The 21,566-nt window shown below is 44.6% G+C and overlaps 1 protein-coding gene across 1 annotated transcript in view; it reads right to left on the bottom strand.

Annotated features, from left to right (window-relative positions):
• Positions 1-19,892, bottom strand: part of LOC133625939 (VPS10 domain-containing receptor SorCS3-like) — a 299,862-nt gene extending 279,970 nt beyond the window's left edge. The window contains exon 1 of the mRNA XM_062001248.1: positions 19,299-19,892. Within this exon, the coding sequence (XP_061857232.1) occupies positions 19,299-19,892 (594 nt within the window). The remainder of the gene's footprint in view (positions 1-19,298) is intronic.
• Positions 19,893-21,566: the final 1,674 nt, after the last annotated feature.

The raw sequence follows: 21,566 nt of genomic DNA, 5'->3' as shown, positions 1-21,566 counted from the left end.
AAGGGATGGATGGACAGTACAAACAAGTTAGTTGGCAGTTAAAACAAGGTTGTGTTGCTAAAGAAGCAGCAGTGTTGCTCAGCTCTGTGTCTGGTTTTCTCATACACCTTTAACTGCAATCTTTCCACTACAAGGAATCTGTCATTGCCAAGAGATCTTACTGGAAGAGAGAAATAATATTCACCACCTTTCCTGAGTGTGTTTTGATAATGAGAAGTGAGTTGAGTTCAACAGTAGCAACACCTGACTGTCCTTCTTCCTTCCATTTTATCCCTTGCATTAACAAAAAAAAAAAAGATTGTTTTAAAAAACTACCAAAAAAAGAGCAAAGAAAGGCTCACATATCACTCTGGATAAAAACAATTTTGAAATCTGACTCTTATGGAGTCCTGTAGGCACAACAGATATTAATAATTCAACAAAATATTATAGTCATTACTATATTTTGCAATATCACAGCAGTGCATTTTAACAGAACTCCTCTCCAAATCTCATTGCAACAGCCATTAATAAATAAAATGCAATTCACTGTATTAAATGTGTTGTTTAAAGGCTAAATATTTCATCAGAACTAATTCATTTTAAATAATCAGACTAGGACTCTCCTTCCAGCACCAGGATAAGTCTCCAGCTCCACACGCTTTCCACATTTAGAAATGAAATTATGTTTCAAAAAGTTAAGCATAAATTGAGTTCACTTGGAACATCCATGCAGCAGCTTTTAGACTACAGCTTCCTGCAGACTGATGGGATCACAACCTACAGGCCACAATTCCCACAACATTGTTAGGCTGTTTATGCAACCCAGGAAAATTAAGATTGGAAAAATACAATAGAATGGTGCCCACTTATTGTCTGCCTTGAACAGTGGCCAATGCCTGATTCTTTTCAGAATGGAGAAAGAAAAAGCATCTTAGTCTAAACCTTTGCTGCCAACAGCTATAGACAGCAGTGCTTTTCATTAGTCAGGCTTAAACAGCTTCACAAAGGAGGTCAATTCCTCTCACAGGTGGGGAAACAAGAGTCACAGAGGGAAACAGTTTGTCAGTCATTAACATAAAAGTTTAAGGATGAGCTTATATACATTTCTCCATTGTGCACAAGTACAAGACATGTGAGCCCCATACCTCGAAAGGCACTCACAACTCCATAGAGTCACAGAATGGTTTCAGCTTGAAGAGACCTTTGAAATCATTGAGTCCAGCCTTTGACCTAGTCCTATCAACCACTAGACTATTTCCCCAAGTGCAACATCCAGCTGTTTCTTAAAGCCCTCCAGGGACAGTGACTCCAGCACCTCCCTGGGCAGCCCGTTCCAATGTCTGACAACCCTTGGAGGAAAGAAATTCCTCCTCATATCCAGCCTGAACCTCCCCTGGTGCAACTTGAGGCCATTTCCTCTTGTTCTATCACTTGTCACTAGGAAGAACAGACTGACCCTCTCCTCACTAAAACTTCCTTTCAGGTAGTTGTAGACAGCAACAAGGTCTCTCCTGAGCCTTCTTTTCTACAGGATAAACAGCCCCAGATCCCTCAGCCATTCCTCATATGCTCTTGGTGACCATTTCAGATGCAACTTAACTTTGGGGTAAAAATATCCAACAGAATAGCTCTGTAAGCAAAATGAAAACCTTTGCTAAAATATTTTCTTGGATCTCAGAAACGGGAACAAGTGATCTAGATCCTAAGTGCAATTCCCCCTCCACTCTCAAACATACCAACCTCCCAACCTACCCACCCATAAAATGGTGAGTTTCTAACCAGGAGAAAGAAGGGGAGTTTTAGCTTTGTTTTTGTCAACAGTGGCTATTATGAAAAAATTTTACCAAACTCACATTAAAAAAATTAAACAAACAAACAAAACCCCCACAAAATAAACCCCCACACACATACTCTTCTGTTTGATTTTTTCAGTTTAAAAACCTCTTCCACAAAAAAAAAAAAACCCAACCCACTCTCTAAAGTAACTGTTATCTACTGGACAGCTCCAAAACAGCATGTAAGCATTTGTCCTGCTGTCTGACAAACTGATGACAGCAAGGTAATTCCTGCAATTAAAACAAAGCAGCACGATCATACTAGCAGGACCTGCATCAGACACTGTAATCTCTACTTTTATCCATGGAGCTCACTGTTTTCCTCCAAAAGAGCACATAAATACTGTGACCTTCTTCACCATCTTTACACCACAGCAGCATAGTGTAGAAAATCAGTGGGGTTAGTATCTTCCAGCATGACATTTGAGAGTAAAACAGCAACTTAATAAGACCAGCATATTTTATAACTTCTAAATTGTGCTGAACTTGCTTTCACAGAATCACAGAATCTTCACCATTGGAAGGGACCTCGAAAGATCATCCAGTCCAACACTCATATCATTATAAATGTTTCATTCTAACCTTTTAAAATAAAAATCTCAGCTTTTCTATAGAAAAAGAAATAATCTTTAAAGAATTCCTTCAAAATTAGGGACCAATGTTTGATTTATTTTGTCGGTTGGTTGTTTTTTGTTTGTTTATTAAATCTAATGAGAGTCTATGCTTGGTCCAAGTCAGAATCTGGAGAGACCTGTCAGGATAGCGAGAGGGGCTAGGGATTAAGCTCAAATTACTTCCTTTCTGTCAACTACCTCCCACACACTCAAAAACACCGAGCTGAGCAGCAAGTTATTTGTGGAGCTCTGCATACTACATATGCTTGATTCCAGATAGATGCTGGATGTGCCAGATACAATTCAACGCCAGAGACAGCTGTGCTACTGAGCAATGTCAGATATGTGACACTGGGAATAGGTGGACTTTTGGTCTCATCCAGCACATGTGATTTTTTTGTTCTAGGGCACATGTCCAAAACCCATTAAACTCAATAGAAATGCAAAGAATTCACTGGCTTCAAGACAGATCTGGTATGACAAGGGATGGGAAGAGAGAGAGATATTTAACCTGTCAAGGAGAACAGCTAATGGGAACTTGTGCTAATAAATACACCATCTTTACTGCACTATTTGTGCTTTAAGTCATTCAGCCTCAAGAGCTAAGGAGCCTTAACCCTTGAGCCAAAGCCCAGATGATTTCTCCAGGATTTCACCAAGACTCTTTAAAGAACTCAGATGACCCAGCAGGACTTGAGTTAGTGAGGAACCTAAACCCAGGGACAGTGAAGGATGGACCAGCATAGTACAGCTAGAGATGGTCACTGTCAACACAGGAACTTGGAAAAGTGACTCAGAGCTCAGGTAATGAGCAAAGCAGCAAGAGAACATGTCACACCATAAGCCAGGACAGTCATCACCAGAGAAGTAAAGAAGCCTCATTTTTGTTTGACATGCTGTTTGAACATCGTTTGATGGAACTTTATGATTTAAGTCCTCAGCATCATTAAAGGCCACTTCTAAAGACTCTTCTGCTGAATTGCTCAACCCTTTAGAGAGATAACCCTCTGCTTCACCATGCAGCTCAATGGCTTGTGACACTTGGTAATTTATCATAACACTAATGCTTTTCTGCTTGCTGTCTGTAATGAAACACAGGTTAAACCACAGCCATGCAAATGAAAAATGCTATCAAATTCCATCCTGTCAAAGCCTGCCAGCAGCCAGAGAAGAGGAAGGCATGTGGGTCTAACTCTCATCTTACTGACACTCCATCAGTGTATCACCACTGACTTTGAAGGTATTATTGTTGCCCTACGCCAGCATCAGGAAGACTTAAAAAAAAAATAAGCCCATGAAATAAAACATGCTGCTCTGACAGAAGCCATTGCTTCAAGAAGCTGGACTCCTTATCCAGGCAAGTGGATTTTACCATACCAAGGATTTAAACCAAGCACAACTGTTGCCTTAAGGAGAGGAGATACCAAAGGGTTTCAGTGACACGTTGCTCCAAGTAGAAGTGCGAGGATCCAGAACTGCACTTGCAGTCTGGCAGAGGGATTACTCTCGGCACTGGGGCTGTCTGGCCAAGTCTGTGTACTAGTTATGCAGCCAAAATTTAAAATAAATTAATAAATAAAGAATTGTTTCCTCATAGCAGCTGCTTCTACAAGAGCAGAGAGTATGCAATCCCAGTTCAAGGCTACAGCATAGTACAACTTTTAAAAGTCTGATTTGCTAGTTTCTTACAAACTGTTCCTCCCTTCCCACTTCCATCCAGGAACTTCTTCAAACAACAGCCTCTCACAAGCAGTGAACGTATTTAGCAAAGCAGTGCACAGAGAGCAGAGTTGCCTGAAAAACTTTCAAAGATATTGTATGCTCTAGGAATGGACACCTCATCTTTTCCAGGAACCAGCACACTGGCAATTAGAATATATTTTCACACTGAGGTTTTCATTAGAAACATTCCAAATGAACAGAAACTTGGCAAGTCCAACTCAGCAATTGTCACCCTAAGGTGTCCAAATCACTAGCAGCCAATGAACATCAATGTTTGTGTTGCTAATGCCAGGAAAAAAGGCACATGCTAGTGCACTCCAGCAAATTTATACTTGAACACCTAAGTTTCCCTCCAGTGCAAGACAAGGAAAAAGATACCTACCCATACTGTGGCAATACCTCCGTCTCCCTCACGTTGCAGACTTAACCATGTTCTCCACAATCAAGCAACTCATTTCCACTGTCCCAAGATCAGGATAATGGAAAAGAAAAACCAAGAATTATTAGAAAAAAAAAATCAAGGTCACAAAGTCAAGGAGAGACATAAAGACCCATACTGGCAAAACTAAGGCTCCACACAGAAAAATTCACATTAGGGTCCTATTCTCACTAGTGTAAATCAAACTCTATTGGAGCAACACCAACATAAAGGCACCATAAAGAAGAGTGGATTTTGGACCACAAACATCAGCTGAATAGTATCCCTTGAAAGATTAATATATATTTACTGACATCCTTCCTTTCCCTTTAGTTAATGGCAGGACAGAGCATTTAACCAGTGGTCTAAAGCTTTTGCTTGCATGACAGCAATTTATGCACCCTGGCAGGTAAGAATGACCCATTCAACTCTAACGACCTAAATAAGCAGGAGAAAAGCCTCCTGACAGCATTTCTCAGCTCAGTTCTTGTCTGAGACAACTCCAAATGTCATTCAGTCAAGGCATTTCTCACCTGAATTGACCATGTCCCAGACTCTTGCATACTGATTCTAAATAATTACTTTCCTCCCTTCTCTCCCAGTATGGGACAGACTTAGCAGCAAAGCAGCACAGTGTGAAAATACTGCTGTGTGTACCTGTGTATGCCTTGCTCAGGGGACTACTTTTTTTATTTTCTGGTGCAAATTCCCTCCATTAGGTCCTTTCTCTGCCCCTGCACTGGGCAGGAGCTCCATAGCAGAAGGATGCACAAGGAAAATGCATTAGTATAAGTCAAGCACAAGCCTGCCTCTGGAGGGAGAGCACTTAAATAAAAAATGAATCTGAAATAGCTACCAGCTTCCCTGTAGTCAGCACTGTCTGTCAGCATGAACTCACCACGGGGGACTATTGGGCAGGAGCAAAACATCTTTTGGCCCCACGTTCAGGAACAAGAAAGTGAGCAAAAACTGACCAGCATACACCCCAGAGACACCCCAGAGACTGGCATAGGCTGGTGTCAAAAAGACAGAAACAATAGAAGAGGCCATGTCTTCCCCATCACAACAGACCATCAAATGCCCATGCTGCCTCCTCTTCATGAAGTTCTAATATGTTTTGTCTGTATATGCAGACAAAAAAATGGCAAGGTTGACACAAGATCTGTGCAAGGTCCCCTGCAGGAGGGGACCAAAAAAAACCCCACCACACTTTCTTCTTTCCAAATGTTTACCATTGAGCATTTTCTACTTATCTTTCAAAACCCAAAAACTCCACTAGTGCTTTCTAGAAAAAAAAAAATGCTTTTAGAACAGAAAAGGTTGCGATGACAGACCTCAACTAATTACCAGCTCTTTTCCACCTTGCTACCATTTCACCCCATCTCCAGATCTATTAGAGTAAAACCAAATCCAGGCAGGACACACACTTTACAAGAGCTCCAAATTTGGCACATGAACAACCGTGTCCAACCTTGGTGTATAAGGAACTTGGTGTATAACTGAAGGCTGCCAAGATCCAGCTATGCTATGCACAGAAGAAAACTTCATTCCTGACTCATACCAGAGGCTATACAAGTTGCTGCCACTGGCCATAGCAAGGGAAGGAGAAGGAAGGGATCTATAATCCCATGTAAGTGCATCAGAGCACGTGAGCTACAGCAGGAGAGTGTAGAAGGGGAAAAGCAGGCAGAATCAGACTACAGCCCCAAATCATTTCACATAACCAAACAGCTAGACACAGTACTTATATTTTTCCAGTTAAATAGTTACATTCTGTAGTTAGCAGGTCACATATCCTTACACACATGTAAACATGAGCATAGTATCTTTTGTATTTCTTCAGCACTCAGTGATTGAAATGGGATTTTAAAAAATGAAACCTGTTAGGTACCAAGGGCAATCAATGCTACAGACAACTACCATAGGCAAGAATACACAGCATTAGACAAGGTGTTTCCTATGAGCTGTGGAACAGAAACAACTGCACTGCACGCTTTCACACACAAATCAACTCACTCCTGTATTCTCACACCTTCCATAGATCACCTCTTGCCTCTCAGCCTTCTCTCCTCTAGGAAGGATGCATGAAGAAATCTCTGTGGCTCATTCAGACCCCAGTTTGAGAAAGCTTTCGCTAGTCAGTAACTTTCATAACTGTTAACCTTTGTCTTTAAGGAGGATGAGAATCTCCCATTCTACAGATGACATAGTATTTTCAAATGATCCAATACTTTATCTTACCATCTAACATTTTATCTCATTCTTCAGTGATGGAGCTAGATCTGTAACTCTCGTCTTTCTATAAGCTTTTACTAAGACACTTTCTCCCCAATCCAGTTTATTGCCTATTTCCAGTAGCACTAGAGGAAGCATACAGAAAGCTAAGAGCCACCAGAATAGAATCTCAGTGCAACTCAAAGGCAGGCTTTGTCACTTTGAGCATGTGAGGTAGGATGCATTAACAAAGATAATCTTAAATTAATTAAAAGCAAGGGAGGGTAGAACTGAGCCTGCAACAAAGAGAGGCAGTACAAGAAAACAAGAACACCACACTGCCAGCAGTGTTGCCTTTTGATTAAAGCAACAGAGTTCCCAGGCAGGCTGGCAAAAAACGACAGTGAACAATATTAATTAAGTAAATTAAGGCCTCCTCAGTGCTGATGCTGTAGCTGTGTTTTAGTTTTTCTTGAAAAAGAAACTAAGTTTCAGCTTTGGCCGCAACAGACCATGCCGTGAGTTAGCATGGGAGGGGTAACTTTGCAATCTATTGACTAATTTAAGCTGAATTCAATATGGGGAAAAAATGTCACAGAGATACTGACAGATTCCTCTAAGTTCAGCCCAGTGAATAAGCAGATCCCCAAACACTATTTGGCCTGAATTATAAAGCACCCAGTGTCCATTCTCATAGCTGGCAAGGCACTGGCTGATCAATGCATCACTCACAGCCATCCCTCCAGCACACCTGTAACGCTCAGCTAAGTACACCATGTGGCACTATTTACTCCTCCAAATGAGCAGCAGAATGAGGGATCACGATAGAGATGAAAGAAAACGTGAGACATAAGAGTCCTAGAAGGACAAGCTGTTAAGTGATGAGTGACAGCTAGCCCATGCTGCTTAACAAAATAACCAAGCATTTCACTCACTTTCTGATCCTTGGGAGAGCAAACAGTCTTCAGATGTAACTAAGTGTTCAGTATAGCTGGGGTACAGCCCCAAAAACATTCAGCAGGAATCATAATGCGGTGGGATGCCTTGACCAGATCTTTCTCTGCCATATTCCATGCTTTTCTGAAAGCTCTTCTGTTTAAGGCTCAGCTATGCAAAAAAAAAGTCCGGCTGATAACAGTTGAACTACATCTATTATACCTCTGTAACATCCCCAACATGGACACTGTGACTGCATCAGACCTTCTCCTGGTGTGGCTCCAGTAGTTGCCAAAGCATGCCTGGGTAAAGACTCCCTCTCTTCTAAAATAATTGTTCTCTCAAGCAGCATGGCTATCATACTTGTTCCCAGTTCACTATCTGATAGGCAAGACTTTTTTCAGGCCAGGTGGCAAATGTGGTTTTCAGAGACCTCGTGCCTGATACGCAGGTCTCTCCCACCACACGCTGTGAGGAAGGCTTCCCATGCACAAGGTCACCATGCTCCTCCTTTATACACAGGCTCAGCAGTTTTGTGTCTTGCTTTCGGTACCCAAACAGAAGCAAAACCCTGTCCCACTGCAAACACAGTTTGTGCCAGTTCAGACAGTAGCTCTGTCTGGGAGTGCAGGGCCCCACACACCCTTCTGCATCTCCATCCACACTCGCACTACAGTATCAAGCACTAACAACATTTTGCTGATTTGGAACAAAAGCAGAAACACACAGTGGGTGGCAGAACAAGGACATTATCTTTCACATACTGCCCCAGCCCTCCACCTTGTAGGAGACTGACCTGAGGAGACCCAGCCCAGACCCCATACAAGAAGGCAAGAAGACTTAATTGCCCTGGCTCTAATCAGAAGTCGTTCATCTGCAACTGCTGTGGGCCAGAGACTTTTTCACTGGGGCTGTGAAGTGTAATATAAAGGATGGGGAGGCCACTTCAGTAATTCCAAAAGCTAACAAGACCCTTGAACTTTGCATCCTATTACATTATTCTATGACAAGATAGCACAAACATGCACACAGACCTACATGTGCCTTTCCATAACTATAATCCTAAATTATTCCAATTCATTACAAACAAGCCATACAATTCCTAGCCAGCTTCCAAACACCCTAAGCAGACAGATGAGACCTCTCTTCCTGTCTCTGTATTTCCAATGGAAGGCCAAATACATGGCTCCCAGTCTCAACATATCGATTCTCATCCAGCTCACAATGAGCTGAGATCTGAAATAACTCAATCTGGGAAGCCATGGTGGTGAAGGGATTTGAACAGCAAAGATGCCATTAAATCACTTTCAGACTGAACTTTTCAGTGCTTTAGCTTGATTAATCTGTTAATGATTTTAGCTGAGTATGTTCTACTTTTCTATTATTAATGAAAGTCCTGGTTTTCCCCTTTTTAGCTCCTCTTCTCACCCATTTTTCCTTTCTTTCATGTAGCCTCTTCTAAAAAGAAATACTCCTTGCATTTGAGCTGTGGCAGATGAAGTAAAATAAGTCATAGAATCATAGAATGGTAGGGGTTGGAAGGGACCTTTAGAGATCATCTAGTCCAACTCCTCTACAGAAGCAGGTTAACCTAGATCACGTTGCACAGGAACATGTCCAGGCGGGCCTTGAAGACCTCCAAGGAAGGAGACTCCACACCCCCTCTGGGCAGCCTGTGTCAGGGCTCCCTCACCTCAACACTGAAATAGGTTTTTTTCTTATGTTCAAGTGGAACTTTTTGTGTTCCAGCTTCATCCCATTACCCCTTGTCCTGTTGCTAGCTACTATAGAAAAAAAGTGCTGCCCCAACATCCTGACACCCACCCTTTAGATATTTGTAAATGTTAATAAGATCTCCCCTCAGTCTCCTCTTTTCTAGACTAAACAGCCCCAGTTCCTGCAGCCTTTCCTCATAAGGAAGATGCTCCAGTCCCCTGATCATCTTGGTGGCTCTGCGCTGGACTCTCTCCAGTTGTTCTCTGTCCCTCTTGAGCTGAGGAGCCAGAACTGGACACAGTACTCAAGAGGAGGCCTCACCAGTCTTTTATCATTAAGGAGCCATATTGATAAGCAATAGGAGTCAGAAAACTTATCTTCTAACTTTAGTTCAGCTCAGCAGTATAAGCTGGAGCAAATCCCTCCTCTCTTCTTGCATGCCTTAGTTTCTCTCAAAATAGAAAAGAAAAAAAAATAAAAGAAAGACCACTGAGACTAACACTAGACCTTCATTTCAGTGATCTTTGAAATACACAGCTGAAGTAGGCAGCATAAGAGCTTGTAAGTACAGTCGTATCTGTCACCCTGTAAGCACAAAACCGGCAGGCTTTACTGGTAAAGGACTGGAAGCCTAGACAGAGAAATGACCCTGAAGAGACACTCATTTATCCCTCTACTTTATGCAGAAAGAATTCCCCTCCCAGGCTTCTGACAGGCAAGTAAGGACTGCAGCCAGGTGGTCTTGTGTGCCTGCACCCGATGGAATTGATCACAGCTTGGGGGGATTTTCCAATCATGCACAAACCCAGGGAAAGACTAACAATCAATTAGAACTCCCACTTCTGTCTCCCTGCACCCATGAGATCCTAAAGCACTTTAGGCAAAAGCTCAATAACTACATTTTATGCATTCTCTTCCACCTAACAGCTTTTGCAAATATCCATCCTTTTTAAGCCTCAGCAACAGATGTGTATGTGACTTAACTTTTCCTTGAAGATAGGGGAACCAAGGCACTGGGCAATGCAACCCCCATTAGAATCACAGAATGGCAGGGGATGGAAGGGACCTCTAGGTATCATCCAGTCCAACCCCCTACTAAAGTAGGTTCACCTTGATCAGGTCGCTCAGGAACACATCCAGGTGGGTTTGGAAACCTCCAGAGAAGGAAACTCCACATCCTCCCTGGGCAGCCTGTGCCAGGGCTCCCTCACCTCAACAGTTAAAGAAGTTTTCCCTTGTGTTTAAGTGCAAATTTTTGTGCTGGTTTATGTCCATTACCCCTAGTCCTGTCACTGGAGACTACAGAAAACAGTACTACCCCATCTTCCTGACATCCACCCTTTAAATACTCTAAGTGTTAGTAAGGTAAAATGATAAGTCCAAAAATCATGAAGTCAGCCTGCTTGCACAGCCTGCTCTCCTCTGGCAACCCAAGGAAACACATCTGAACTCAGTTGATATTTTTCTCTATGCTTTGAAAGTCAGCAGGAGCTCTGTACACAAACCTTCAACTCCACTAACTCCTCACTGGAGTCCTCTACCAAATCTCCACGAATGGCTCAACACATTTCAGGAGTGCATCAGCAGCATTGCCACCCACTGAAAATGTACCAGCAGTACATATGTGTGAGAGACTGGTGTCTGAAGTAGTAGCAAAGCAGTTGCTTAGATCCCAAGACCTTTAGCCCATCATGGACCTACGTGATTTGTTGTGGCTCAGTGCTAGCTTTTCCAAGTCTCAAACATCCATTTTAGTTCCAAGGACCCCAGTACAATCACTTTTCCCAGAAAGAGATGATATTTTGCTGTAAGGGGCCAGAGCAGATGAGAGATACTGGCACTGGGACTCCCATTTTCAGGAAAAAGCCTGGCAGCAATTAGAGACAACACAAAAGGGAGACGGTATCAGCTGCAAGCTGGGTGAAAAGCTTTACCATGGCCGAGTGAATGCTAAGATTACTTTCCTCTCTCTCAGAGGGAACCCCAGACAGCAGGAGTTTCACAGAGTCAATGACTCCAAGCGGTTTCTCATGTCAATATTTTAGCAGTGTCAGTCTTTCCAGCGTGCATTTCCCAAGCCCCAGCTCCCTGCTCCAGCCGCTGCAGTGTTTTCCTTCCCTTAGCAAATGCCCACGCTCCCTCTAGCGCCCAGCTCTGCTTTTCACACCAGCAACCCAGCACCCTTTCCTATAGCCTGCACCCCAGGGTGTACAAATCATGCTGAAGCTAATTAAAAGTGATGCTATTTTGGGCACAGAGGCCCTGTGGTGCTTTGCAGATCTGCCTGGCTGGCATTTGTGTCGTATATCAGAATATAAAGGGGAGAAAACATCATGACAGCCTCAGTGTCAGTGACCCTCCTTGAACATGAGGGCTTTGCCACTCATTTCAGTGGGAGAGTAACTAGGTCTCCTTCAGAACTCAGAGGTAAGAAAAAAAAAAAAGAGAGATTTGATTATTCAGCATCAATCCCCTCTGATTTTTATTTTATCCTGGGACTCTGCTGGCCACGAGGGCAGGGAATTGATCCTAAAATTTCCACACAAGATGGTATTTCAAATACGTTTAACACCCACACAGCCACGCTCTACAAACATGCAGCAAGCTATATCCAGTTCCCTGGGTCTCACAACATCCATAAAGGCAGGAAAGGAAATACTGACATGCCCTTCTTTTTGCATGGAGTAAATGGTAACAACAATATTGCAGTTTTCCCTGGACATTAAGGAGAAGTTAGGATTTGGGAATTTGTTTGCCTTGGATTCCTGCAGAGAGTTCAAGCACACCAAGAAACTTGCATGCTAAGATGTGGCTTCAGCAAAGCTGTATTTTCCAACTAAGGGCTATTTCAGCTCAAAATCCCTGCTGGGCTCTGTTAAGTACATCACCAGATCAGTCTCCAGCGTGGTTTACAGTGTGAGTCAAACTTCTATCTCACAGAACCATGCAAAAGAATGTGAAGAGCTAGGCTCAAGGGAGAAGGAAGTTCATCCACTCACAGTCCTGTGGTGGTAATTCAGAGAATGTAAAGGGCCCACCACAGGACTCCTTACTGTACTGCCATATTTCTTCATCTTTGCAGACATTTTTCACTCTTACCTTGCAGTTTTCCCTGCTGTAGGATACTGCAGGTTGTATTGTCAACTACAGTAAACTGGCCTAAATCCATGCTACATCAATTTACACTAAAGATGCAAACAAATACTTTGCTGCTTTAGGGACTTTATGCATTTACAGCGTTTGCTGCTTCACAAGGAACATGTCATTTAGCTTAGTGTCTGGATTAGGGGCAGTCTGGACTCCACACCTTCAAACACATACTCTCATTGGAAGATAAACTTGACCAGATCCCAGCCAAAGCCAAGCCTCAACTCCATAACTGTCAGGTTCCTTGCAATTCTCCTGGAACCAGCCCTAACCACGAGCTCAGGCTTCGCCCTCAATCCTGAAACAAATCTGGATTTGTAAAAGAGTACTGACTCAGGTAAGCACACTCTCACAGAGTCACAGAATCATCGGGCTTGGAAGGGACCTCCAGAGATCCTCTAGTCCAACCCCTTGCTAAAGCATATCCACCTTGATCAGGTCACTCTCTTCCATTCTATCTACAGACATCTATGGAGCTTAAGGAGCATGACACTATGGTATGACAAGTAAATTCTTGATTATTTGCCAAAAATTCTTGACTATTTGTATGACTGGCTTCCAGCACTGTTAGTACAACCAACGTTGCTCCTTAACCTGTGCTTTGCCCATTAGATGACACTGCTTTTATGTGGTTTTTTAACATCTCTGCTACAAACCCAACTATAAATTTGGAAACTCTCAGAAAGTTTAATCTTCTCACAGCCTTGAATTTAAGAAAATATTTGTCCTCATCTCACCTCCCTTTTGGGAAAAATGTCTGCTGCCTAAAATGAATCATCTGCTTAAACCCATTTTCATAATACTTTGTCATCTAATTGTATGGATGGTTGGATTGGATTGGTTTTCCATTAAACAAAAAAAATAATCACATAGTTGTTTCTGTTTGCATTTAAACTACTGTGAAAGCTTAGCCACAAATCCTATGCCTCATCCCTGAGCACGAAAAAGTCTGAGTACTAAGGCCTGAAGGGAAACTGCTGACAGGCACATAGAGGACGGGCAGTTCTGTTACTGAGCTCTGAGCTACAAGAACATCGACAGCTTGCTGTGCTAGGCAGGGTAATGGCCTGGAGAATCTGTCAGCTTCATAGGATCCAAAAGCAACATCAAGGCCCATCCAGTGGACATTGACTTGACTTTACACTGAAACCAGTCTAGAGAGAAATAACATCAAAAATACTTTCCAGCAGCCTTCTTTCTGCTCTACTGACACGACACAACCATAAAAGCAATTGCCATGCAAGAGTTTCATTTTTATTTCCCCATCTTCTATTTGAATATTAATTAAAAATGGATTGGCAAAGTCCTGAAAAGGGACTTTAGTGGCAAACTTCATTACTAAAGGTAGTGAAGAAGTGGAAATGCATCAAGACATTTTGACACAGCCAGACTACCTTCAATGGCAACAAGACAATTTGAGAAAGAAACAAAAGCCAAAAGCCATTTGAGAAAGAAACAGTCTAGAAGAGCAATTAAAATAGCTACCAAATACACTGCAATTAATATGATTGCTCTATCACCATCTTGCACTCTAGGAGTAAACATTTTAGACTGAAATCCAACTGGATGGTTGGAGCAGTTATCCATGGCTGAGAATTAAATGCAGCATTGCCTGCCTAAAGACTCATTCTCCTCCCTTCCTCTCTTCCAAGCAGTTTATTTCGAATTGCAAATATTGCCCATCTTGTTCTGCCCAACACACACTGCATTGCTAGGCATCTTAATGAAAAACTACCTGGCACACAGCAAGCCCATCAGCCTCCCCAGCTTGTAATTCGCTGTGGAAGTGAGTAATGTCTCAGCATCAAACCACCAGTACATTAGCAGATCACACCAGAACACTGCCAACAGCATTCAGAAGAATCATTCCCGGAAGAGACAGGCTTCACTGTGAGAACTTGTACAACCTGCTTTTCACTGCCAGCCCTCAGAGTTTGCACCGGGTAAAGGAATAGGATCAGTGGTAGCAGCAGGAAGAGAATTGCAGAAGCCCATTCAGAGCCAGATTGTTACCCTCAGATCATATCTATGTGAATCTTGAAATCTCCAAAGACAGAGATTCCAAAACTTCTCTGGTGGTCTTGCTGCACCACTTTCTTTGAGAATAAATTCTTCCTAACGTCCAATCTGATGCATGTGATGGTTGTTGCCACATGTTAATTCCTCTTTAGCCAATTCCTCTTCAGCTTCATCTTCTTTCTAACTCTACTTCAGATGGCTGTAGGCTACTGTAGTACTATTACCCTCCTGTTTATCAGTCTTGTCCCAAAAACACTCTTGTTCCAAAGACACTTCCAGTCTTTGGAATGAATTTTGCAACGATGTTAACTCTAGAGATGACAGCCACAGGCAGACCGGACCTCTGGACAAAACAGTGTAGCATGGCTAACAAGATAAAACAAGGCCCCAGTCCACTCTCTCACCAGCTCTCATGCTGTCTTCCCCAACTCTCAGAGCCTACATTGTTTTAAAAGCATCAATGCAATAGAGTGGTTTGCACAAGCAACAGGTGTATCACTTTAGGCACGCTGTACTTCTCCAGATTTATCTTCTACACTGCTGTACAGAGATAAAAATATGCACTGCTGACTTTTTTCCTAAAGTATGGAAAATCCAGTCCCTAGGATCATATAGGAACTTGGCCTGGCTGAAGCAACCTGCAATATTGCACATGCCTTAGACAAATGCTCTCTCCTGCTCTTATTGTGGCATTACAGTGCATTTTCTCATCTTCATGTCTGAAGTTTACCTTTGAAAAGCAAAGGTATGTATACATGGGACAGCTAAAGCACGCTATGATCATAAGCTGAGGCCTCTTCATAGATAATAGATTGGAAATGTCTTCTGGAAGTTAAAAGAAAGCTAAAAATGTACATCTTTGCTTCCTATATTGAAAAAAACACCCATAACACCACAGAATTTGCAGAGCTTTCATCATGAAAAAAGTATGGACAGAATTAAGTACTTCTGATAAACAACTACATTCATCAGAGTGACAACTGTGAAGCCTAATGACAACAGTCCCCATTTACCATTCCACTAGAGATCATATCACGAGAGCAATCTCAGTAAGTGTGTTCTATCCACTGTAGCCTGTTGAAATCTCTTGAAAAAGAAAACTATTGTCAAGAAACAAGGCAGTAAGATTTAAAGGTGTAGCAGCCTTAAAGGTGCTGCTACTTATTTTTGCAGGTCCTTACCCTAGAACTCTGAGGGAGAGGAAGGAAGAAAAGATAATCTGAGGAATCAGATCATCTTCACAGGAAGGTTGGAGAGAGCATCTGGTGAGCAGAACAAGGAAAAATTTCATACAATAACATAACCATCTAAAGAGCAGGAAAACAAGTGTAGGGATACAACTGCTCACAGAATGGCACATTTGTACACAGTGTGCATTCAGAGAGGAACGGCTTTGAAAAAAGAATAGCTTGCAGATCTTCTGGGATCTTTTAGTTTTCACTAAAAATTCTCATTCCTTCAGAAAGGTCTTAGGAAAAAACCACATTTTATCTGATTTCTACCAGGTGCCTTGATAGCATCAGTGACTTCTCTCAATAAACACTTCTATTAGGGCAGACCAATACTTAAAGCTCAAGTACAAGTCTCCTTTTTCTAATACTAGAACCACTGAATTCAGCCAAGTCCCCTTCCCAAGAAGACAGAGAATACAAATCTCATTTCTACACAGATCTGTATTTTTTCATTTTCCTCACAGTTTCCACTTGAAGATCTTCAGGTATTGTACAAAGCAGAAATGAATTCTGCTCCACACTACCACTTTGTGGCAGCTAAGTAGTACTATCTTCATTTAACATGGAAGAGGAGATCCAGAGAGGTTAATTGTCTTTCCTAAGGTCACAGAAAAAGCCTCTGGGCAGGACAAAGCTGAGAACCTAAAATTCCCCTCAATCTCACGTGCTTTTTGCCTCTACCCTTATCCTGACCTTGCTATCTGCAAATGGAGAAAACAAAAGTTTGTTGCCTAGAAGGGATTATTTTTTAATAACTTAAATTGAGATTTGAGAGATGTGGGAGAAAAAGGGAATAGGAGACGAAGGTAGAGTTGCTCTTACAGTAATAAAACCACTAGAGGTTTTTACCATTCTAGGTGACAGGACATGCAGCAGCTGCAAAGATCTCCCTTTTATGTCTGTAGATCAATACATCCCAGTAGAAAAACCCACTTTTTAAAAATACTGTGCTTTCCTCTCTTTTGTAAATCCATCCAGTTGTTAGAGTCCCCCATCACTACTGTCTAATTTACATGCAATTTGATTGATCATGTTTTTAATAAGTCATAAGTGACAAAAGTTTCATTTTTCAAGTCTGTTCAAGTAATAGGGAATTGGGAAAAGCAAACTGTATGCCTCTTTACTGCTTTGGTAGCCTGCAAACACATACACACCTGTCCTACCTGCTCTTCTAAGTCATCTGGCATAACCATGATATATGAGTTAATATCTCTTGTCCATTTTAAATACACCTTCCTGTTGCTCTACGTCTACAGTGATCTAAGAAAATAATTGCTTTGAGGTGAGAGACTAGGAACCAATGTGGCTGGTGAAAGAAGCCACAGTTTCCCTGAGTGACCTTGGGCAAACTGCTTGACATTTCTGTGCCACAGCCACCCCAACAGTAGAATCAGGTAAAAACTGAAGTGCAGCCAAAAAACAGGCATTAGATTCAGCCTTCTCTGCTAATATGAATGAAAAGACTCAGGTTCAAGCCTTTAACTTTCCCTCTATAATACGTAAAAGAAAAAAAAATCTAATTAATCACTAAATGCACTGTGTTTTCTCCAAGAGACAGGAGATAAAAAGTCTCCAGATGCTAAACCTCATATTAGAAAAATCATGAAAAAGATAACACTGGTATCTATGAACATGCTTGCTTTTCCTTCCCACAAACACCACACTGGCAATAAACACCAGTCTTTTGCTTTTGCCTGTGCTTTTGAGTTGGAAGCTTTCAATACATGGTATCTGGAGGTGCAGTATCTTAATGGAAAGTCAGGAACAATCGAGACATTTTCTTTTATTACCCTTCTCAGTCACCTGGAGTTAAAGAATAAAGGCAACTAGTTATTTAAATGGCACATTTCTGTAAAGGAATCCAAGGAAGGAGGGAGAACTGTGTAAAAATCACTTTCAGACCTGTAATTTAGGAAAAAAAATAACCTTTCTTTCCCCTGCAAATGCCTACAGAATGAGTTTTCTCTGCTACTTTAACAAGAAATACTCAAAACTATTGGAAATCCATGCTGGGAAGTGGGGGGAGGGGGCACATTTTAGCTTATTTTGCTCACCACACTTTGATTCAGCACCAAAACAAAAAAGAGGGCACATAGGTTATTCTCTTCATTACATGCTACGCTATATTCAAAATAAATAATCCTAGAGACTAGGGTAATGCTAACTGTTTTCTCTTGAATGTTTGCTTTCAACTTTAATGAGAGTGGAATTCCTATCTGGCAAACACAACAACTACCTTTAAAAATTGGCTAAATCAAAGTAACATCTACATTGCTGTCAAAATTATTGCTGAACTAATAATAAATAGTGAAAAAAGCTTCCAGTCAAAAATAAAGAGGTAGTTGAACTGCACATTATAAAACTATAACTGGTGCACAGATAGACAGACAGATAGATAGACTATTTGCTTTGTAATGACTAATAAGCTTCATGAAGAACGTATCTGAAAATCCAGCCAATCTTTTTTTATGCTTTTAATTGCTTTATGCCCATTTCCAGTAGTGGCAAAGCAATAAAAGAGGCATTTTCAAGGCAGTGACAAGCTATAATAATCAGAATAATGGGAATACTGTCACCAGACAAAAAGGTTTTCCAGAATCTTTTAAATTACACCTGTTCTCAGACTTTACATCAGAGTAGAAATAGTATTTCTGATACCAAGTTAAACAAATTGAAGTTCTGCCCACAGCCATCTGCCAGGCATTGCAAAGCAGAGTGCGAGGGAGGACCCCACACTAACGTGGCACGATGGTGTGTGGGCTTCTGGGACACCCCCTACACGCACACACAGTCCCACAGACTTTCAGGGGCACCTCGGCGACTCGTTATTACTGACTTCGGGGAAAAGGCATGAGATGTCATCGATTTTTTTATAAACTTTTCACTGTGCTTTCACTAGCTGCCTCCTTTTAGAGCCCCTTAACGTGCTATTGGGCTTTCCATCCCTTAATGAAGTAATGGGATCTCTCTTGTCGCAAACATGCAGAGCGGGGAACAGGAGGGTTTTCCCATCACTACTGTGCATCATTCATCCCCTGGCAAGGAGGCTGCGAAGTGTGCCGAGGTGTATATTACATATAGAGACACAGAGAGAAAGGTGACCCAGCTGTGCAGGCACATGGGACAGAGTGGAACGGAAAGCCGGGGATCTTCCCTACTCAAGGGAGAAGGCTCCAGCCAGCCCGGCCCCTTCGGCGCTGCCCCGATCGTGCTATCCCGGAGATCACAGCTCAGCTTTCGGGGACGGCGGGGAGAAAGGTGTTCCCATCCCCCTTCATCTTTCCCCAAGAAAACTTTTATCTTTTTCCGCAGCAATCGCTCCGCGTCCCTCTCCCCCCCGACGATAAGACCAAGGTGCCTGCCAAGAGCCCCTCTCCTCCCCGCACCCCCGGCCGCTGCGTTTGAGCAGACGGCAGCCTCCCCGCCGAGCCGAGCCCGGCCGGGTGGATGGGGCGATACTCACGCTGCTGTTGTGCCCGGACCAGTGCACCATGGCTTGGTTGTGCGCCGCATCCCCGGTGAGCGCGAAGGTGGTGCTGCTCAGCCTCGGCTCCTCTGCCCCTCGCAGCCGCGCCGCTCTCCCCTCCTCCGGGGGCCCGCGGGGCTGAGCCCGGCCGCCGCGCTGCCCCTCGGCCGCAGGCACCCCCCGGCCGCCGCCCGCCGGTAGCGCCCGTCGCCCCTCGCTGCTCCGCCGGGTCCGCGGCGCCGCCGGGCCCCGGCCGCCGGGAGCGCCGCCGCCCGCCCCCGCCGAGCGGAGCCCCGCTCCCCGCGGCCCCGCGCGGCCCCCCGGCTCCCCGCCCGGCAGCGGCTCCGCGGCGGCCGCCGCCCCGGCCGAGCCCCGCGCTCGGCCGCCCTGCCAGCTCCGTAATCCTCGCGGCGGCGGCTGTCGCTGCTCCTGCCTAAGGCGAGACGCGGAGGGCGGCCAGGAGGGCGATGGAGACGAGCAGGATCTGCAAGTTATTTCGGCGCCGGTGCAACACCAAGAGAGAAGTAAGAGCCATGTCCAGGCGAGCAAAACGGCGTGGCAGGTCGGAAAGCAGTTAGTCCCCTTCTCCATGCCTGTGCGGAGCGAGTCGGGGGGCTTGGAGAGGGAGGGGGAGGCGAGGCGCGACGTTTAGGGCGCTTTTTTTTTTTTTTAAGGAGAAAGCGAACGGATTCTAAATGTAATAATGACTGTTTGCAAAAGGCTCCTCTTTAGCTTGCTCTTCTTCTTTCGCTTCCCCGAGACGATGACCAGAGAAAAAAGAAGAAAAAAAAAAAAATCCCACACTGGGGGGGAAAAAAAAGGAAATAAGGAAAAAAAAGAAGAAAAAACCCTCAGTCCCCGGTAGTTGGAGGCTGTTCCTTACTGTTGGTGGTGGGGCTGGGTTGGTTTTTTTTTTTCAAAAGTGCTTTTCAGTGAAACTGTTCACGTTCAAGGATTTGATCAAGTGAGAGGGTACCACCACACAGGGGGAGGAGCCCCGAGCCGTGCCAAGCCGCCGCCGCCGCTGAAATACACCACCGAGTCACCAGCCGCGCCGCGCCGCCGGGGCCGGGAGCGGGGCCGGGGGCGGGAGCGGGACAGCGCGCCGCGCCGAATCAGCTGGAGCATCACCCAGCCTGGTCTCCTGATTTGGTATGTGTGCTCCTGCCTCAGACAAAGCAGCCGTCATTCGCTGTTTCTCCTGATGTCTATTTACATCTACCCGTATTTGCAGCAGTGTGGGGTATCCCTCGCCCTGTAGATCTGCACGCGTGTCCGCTCAAAGGCAGGGTTGTGGGTATGGGGCGTAAGGCGGCGCCGCTGGGACGAGTAGTCGCCGGTGACTCCCCGTCTGTCACGGCGTCCCCACGGACTCGGCCATCCAGCAGCACCGTTCCAGAGCCGGCTCCGGGCATATGGATGTGCCTGTCCCGAGCGGAGCCTCTCGGCCGTGGGAACCCGCGCGTGTGCGTGGGAATCCCAGCCACCTTGTCACCGTCCGAGAAGGGAAACTAGCAGGACTTATTTGGGGGGCGAATAACCAAGAAGGGGCAGTAGCTGCAGGGAGCTCACTGCAGCAGCATCTTGGGACTGTGTCGAGGGAAGGAGCGAGGGAGATGCATTTCTTTAGGTCGTGGCAGTGCAGCACTCCCGCTCCCATCGCAGGGATGCAACATTTTCCCCCGCCAGGACACCTGCTTTCTGCTGGCAAACCCAAGGAGCCTTTGCGGCGTCAGCCCCCGGACAAGGTGTGAGTAAGCGCACGATGCCAGGGGAGGGGGCTGGCTGCCGCCTCCCACGGCTGCGGGGCGTCCCCCGTTCTCCCGGTGGTCACCCCTGTCATAGCCACCCGTGCTAGTGCCACATCCCTCTGGAGCGATTCATTGCAGCCACACGTCGGCACGACCGACCTTCCCCCGTTCTCCTCCTCCCTTTGAAAAGTGTCAATAATTAGCGTTATGTTAATCGTCCCACCCTCCCACTTACCACATCAACCATTCTTTGCCGTCCAAGGACGGATCCACCAACTACACGGCTCTCCCCCCCACCGCCAGTCCCAGTCCCTCTCCCGTCTAACGCGGGTCTTCCAGCTCGGGACGGGGAGTGGAGGGAGAGAGGGATGGGGAAAGGGTCGGTGATGGCTCTGCCCACCCTGGGAGAGTGGTGGGGTTCCCTTGCTAGGCGATGCCCTGCGGTTAACCACCTCCTCGGTGGCCTCCCTACAGGGGCTGGGGCCGTCCGTGCAGCCCAGCAGCCGCTGTGGAG

Source organism: Colius striatus, chromosome 8 (assembly GCF_028858725.1).
Source record: "Colius striatus isolate bColStr4 chromosome 8, bColStr4.1.hap1, whole genome shotgun sequence".
NCBI classification, from domain to species: domain Eukaryota; kingdom Metazoa; phylum Chordata; class Aves; order Coliiformes; family Coliidae; genus Colius; species Colius striatus.
This window is presented reverse-complemented; position numbering and strand designations above follow the sequence as displayed.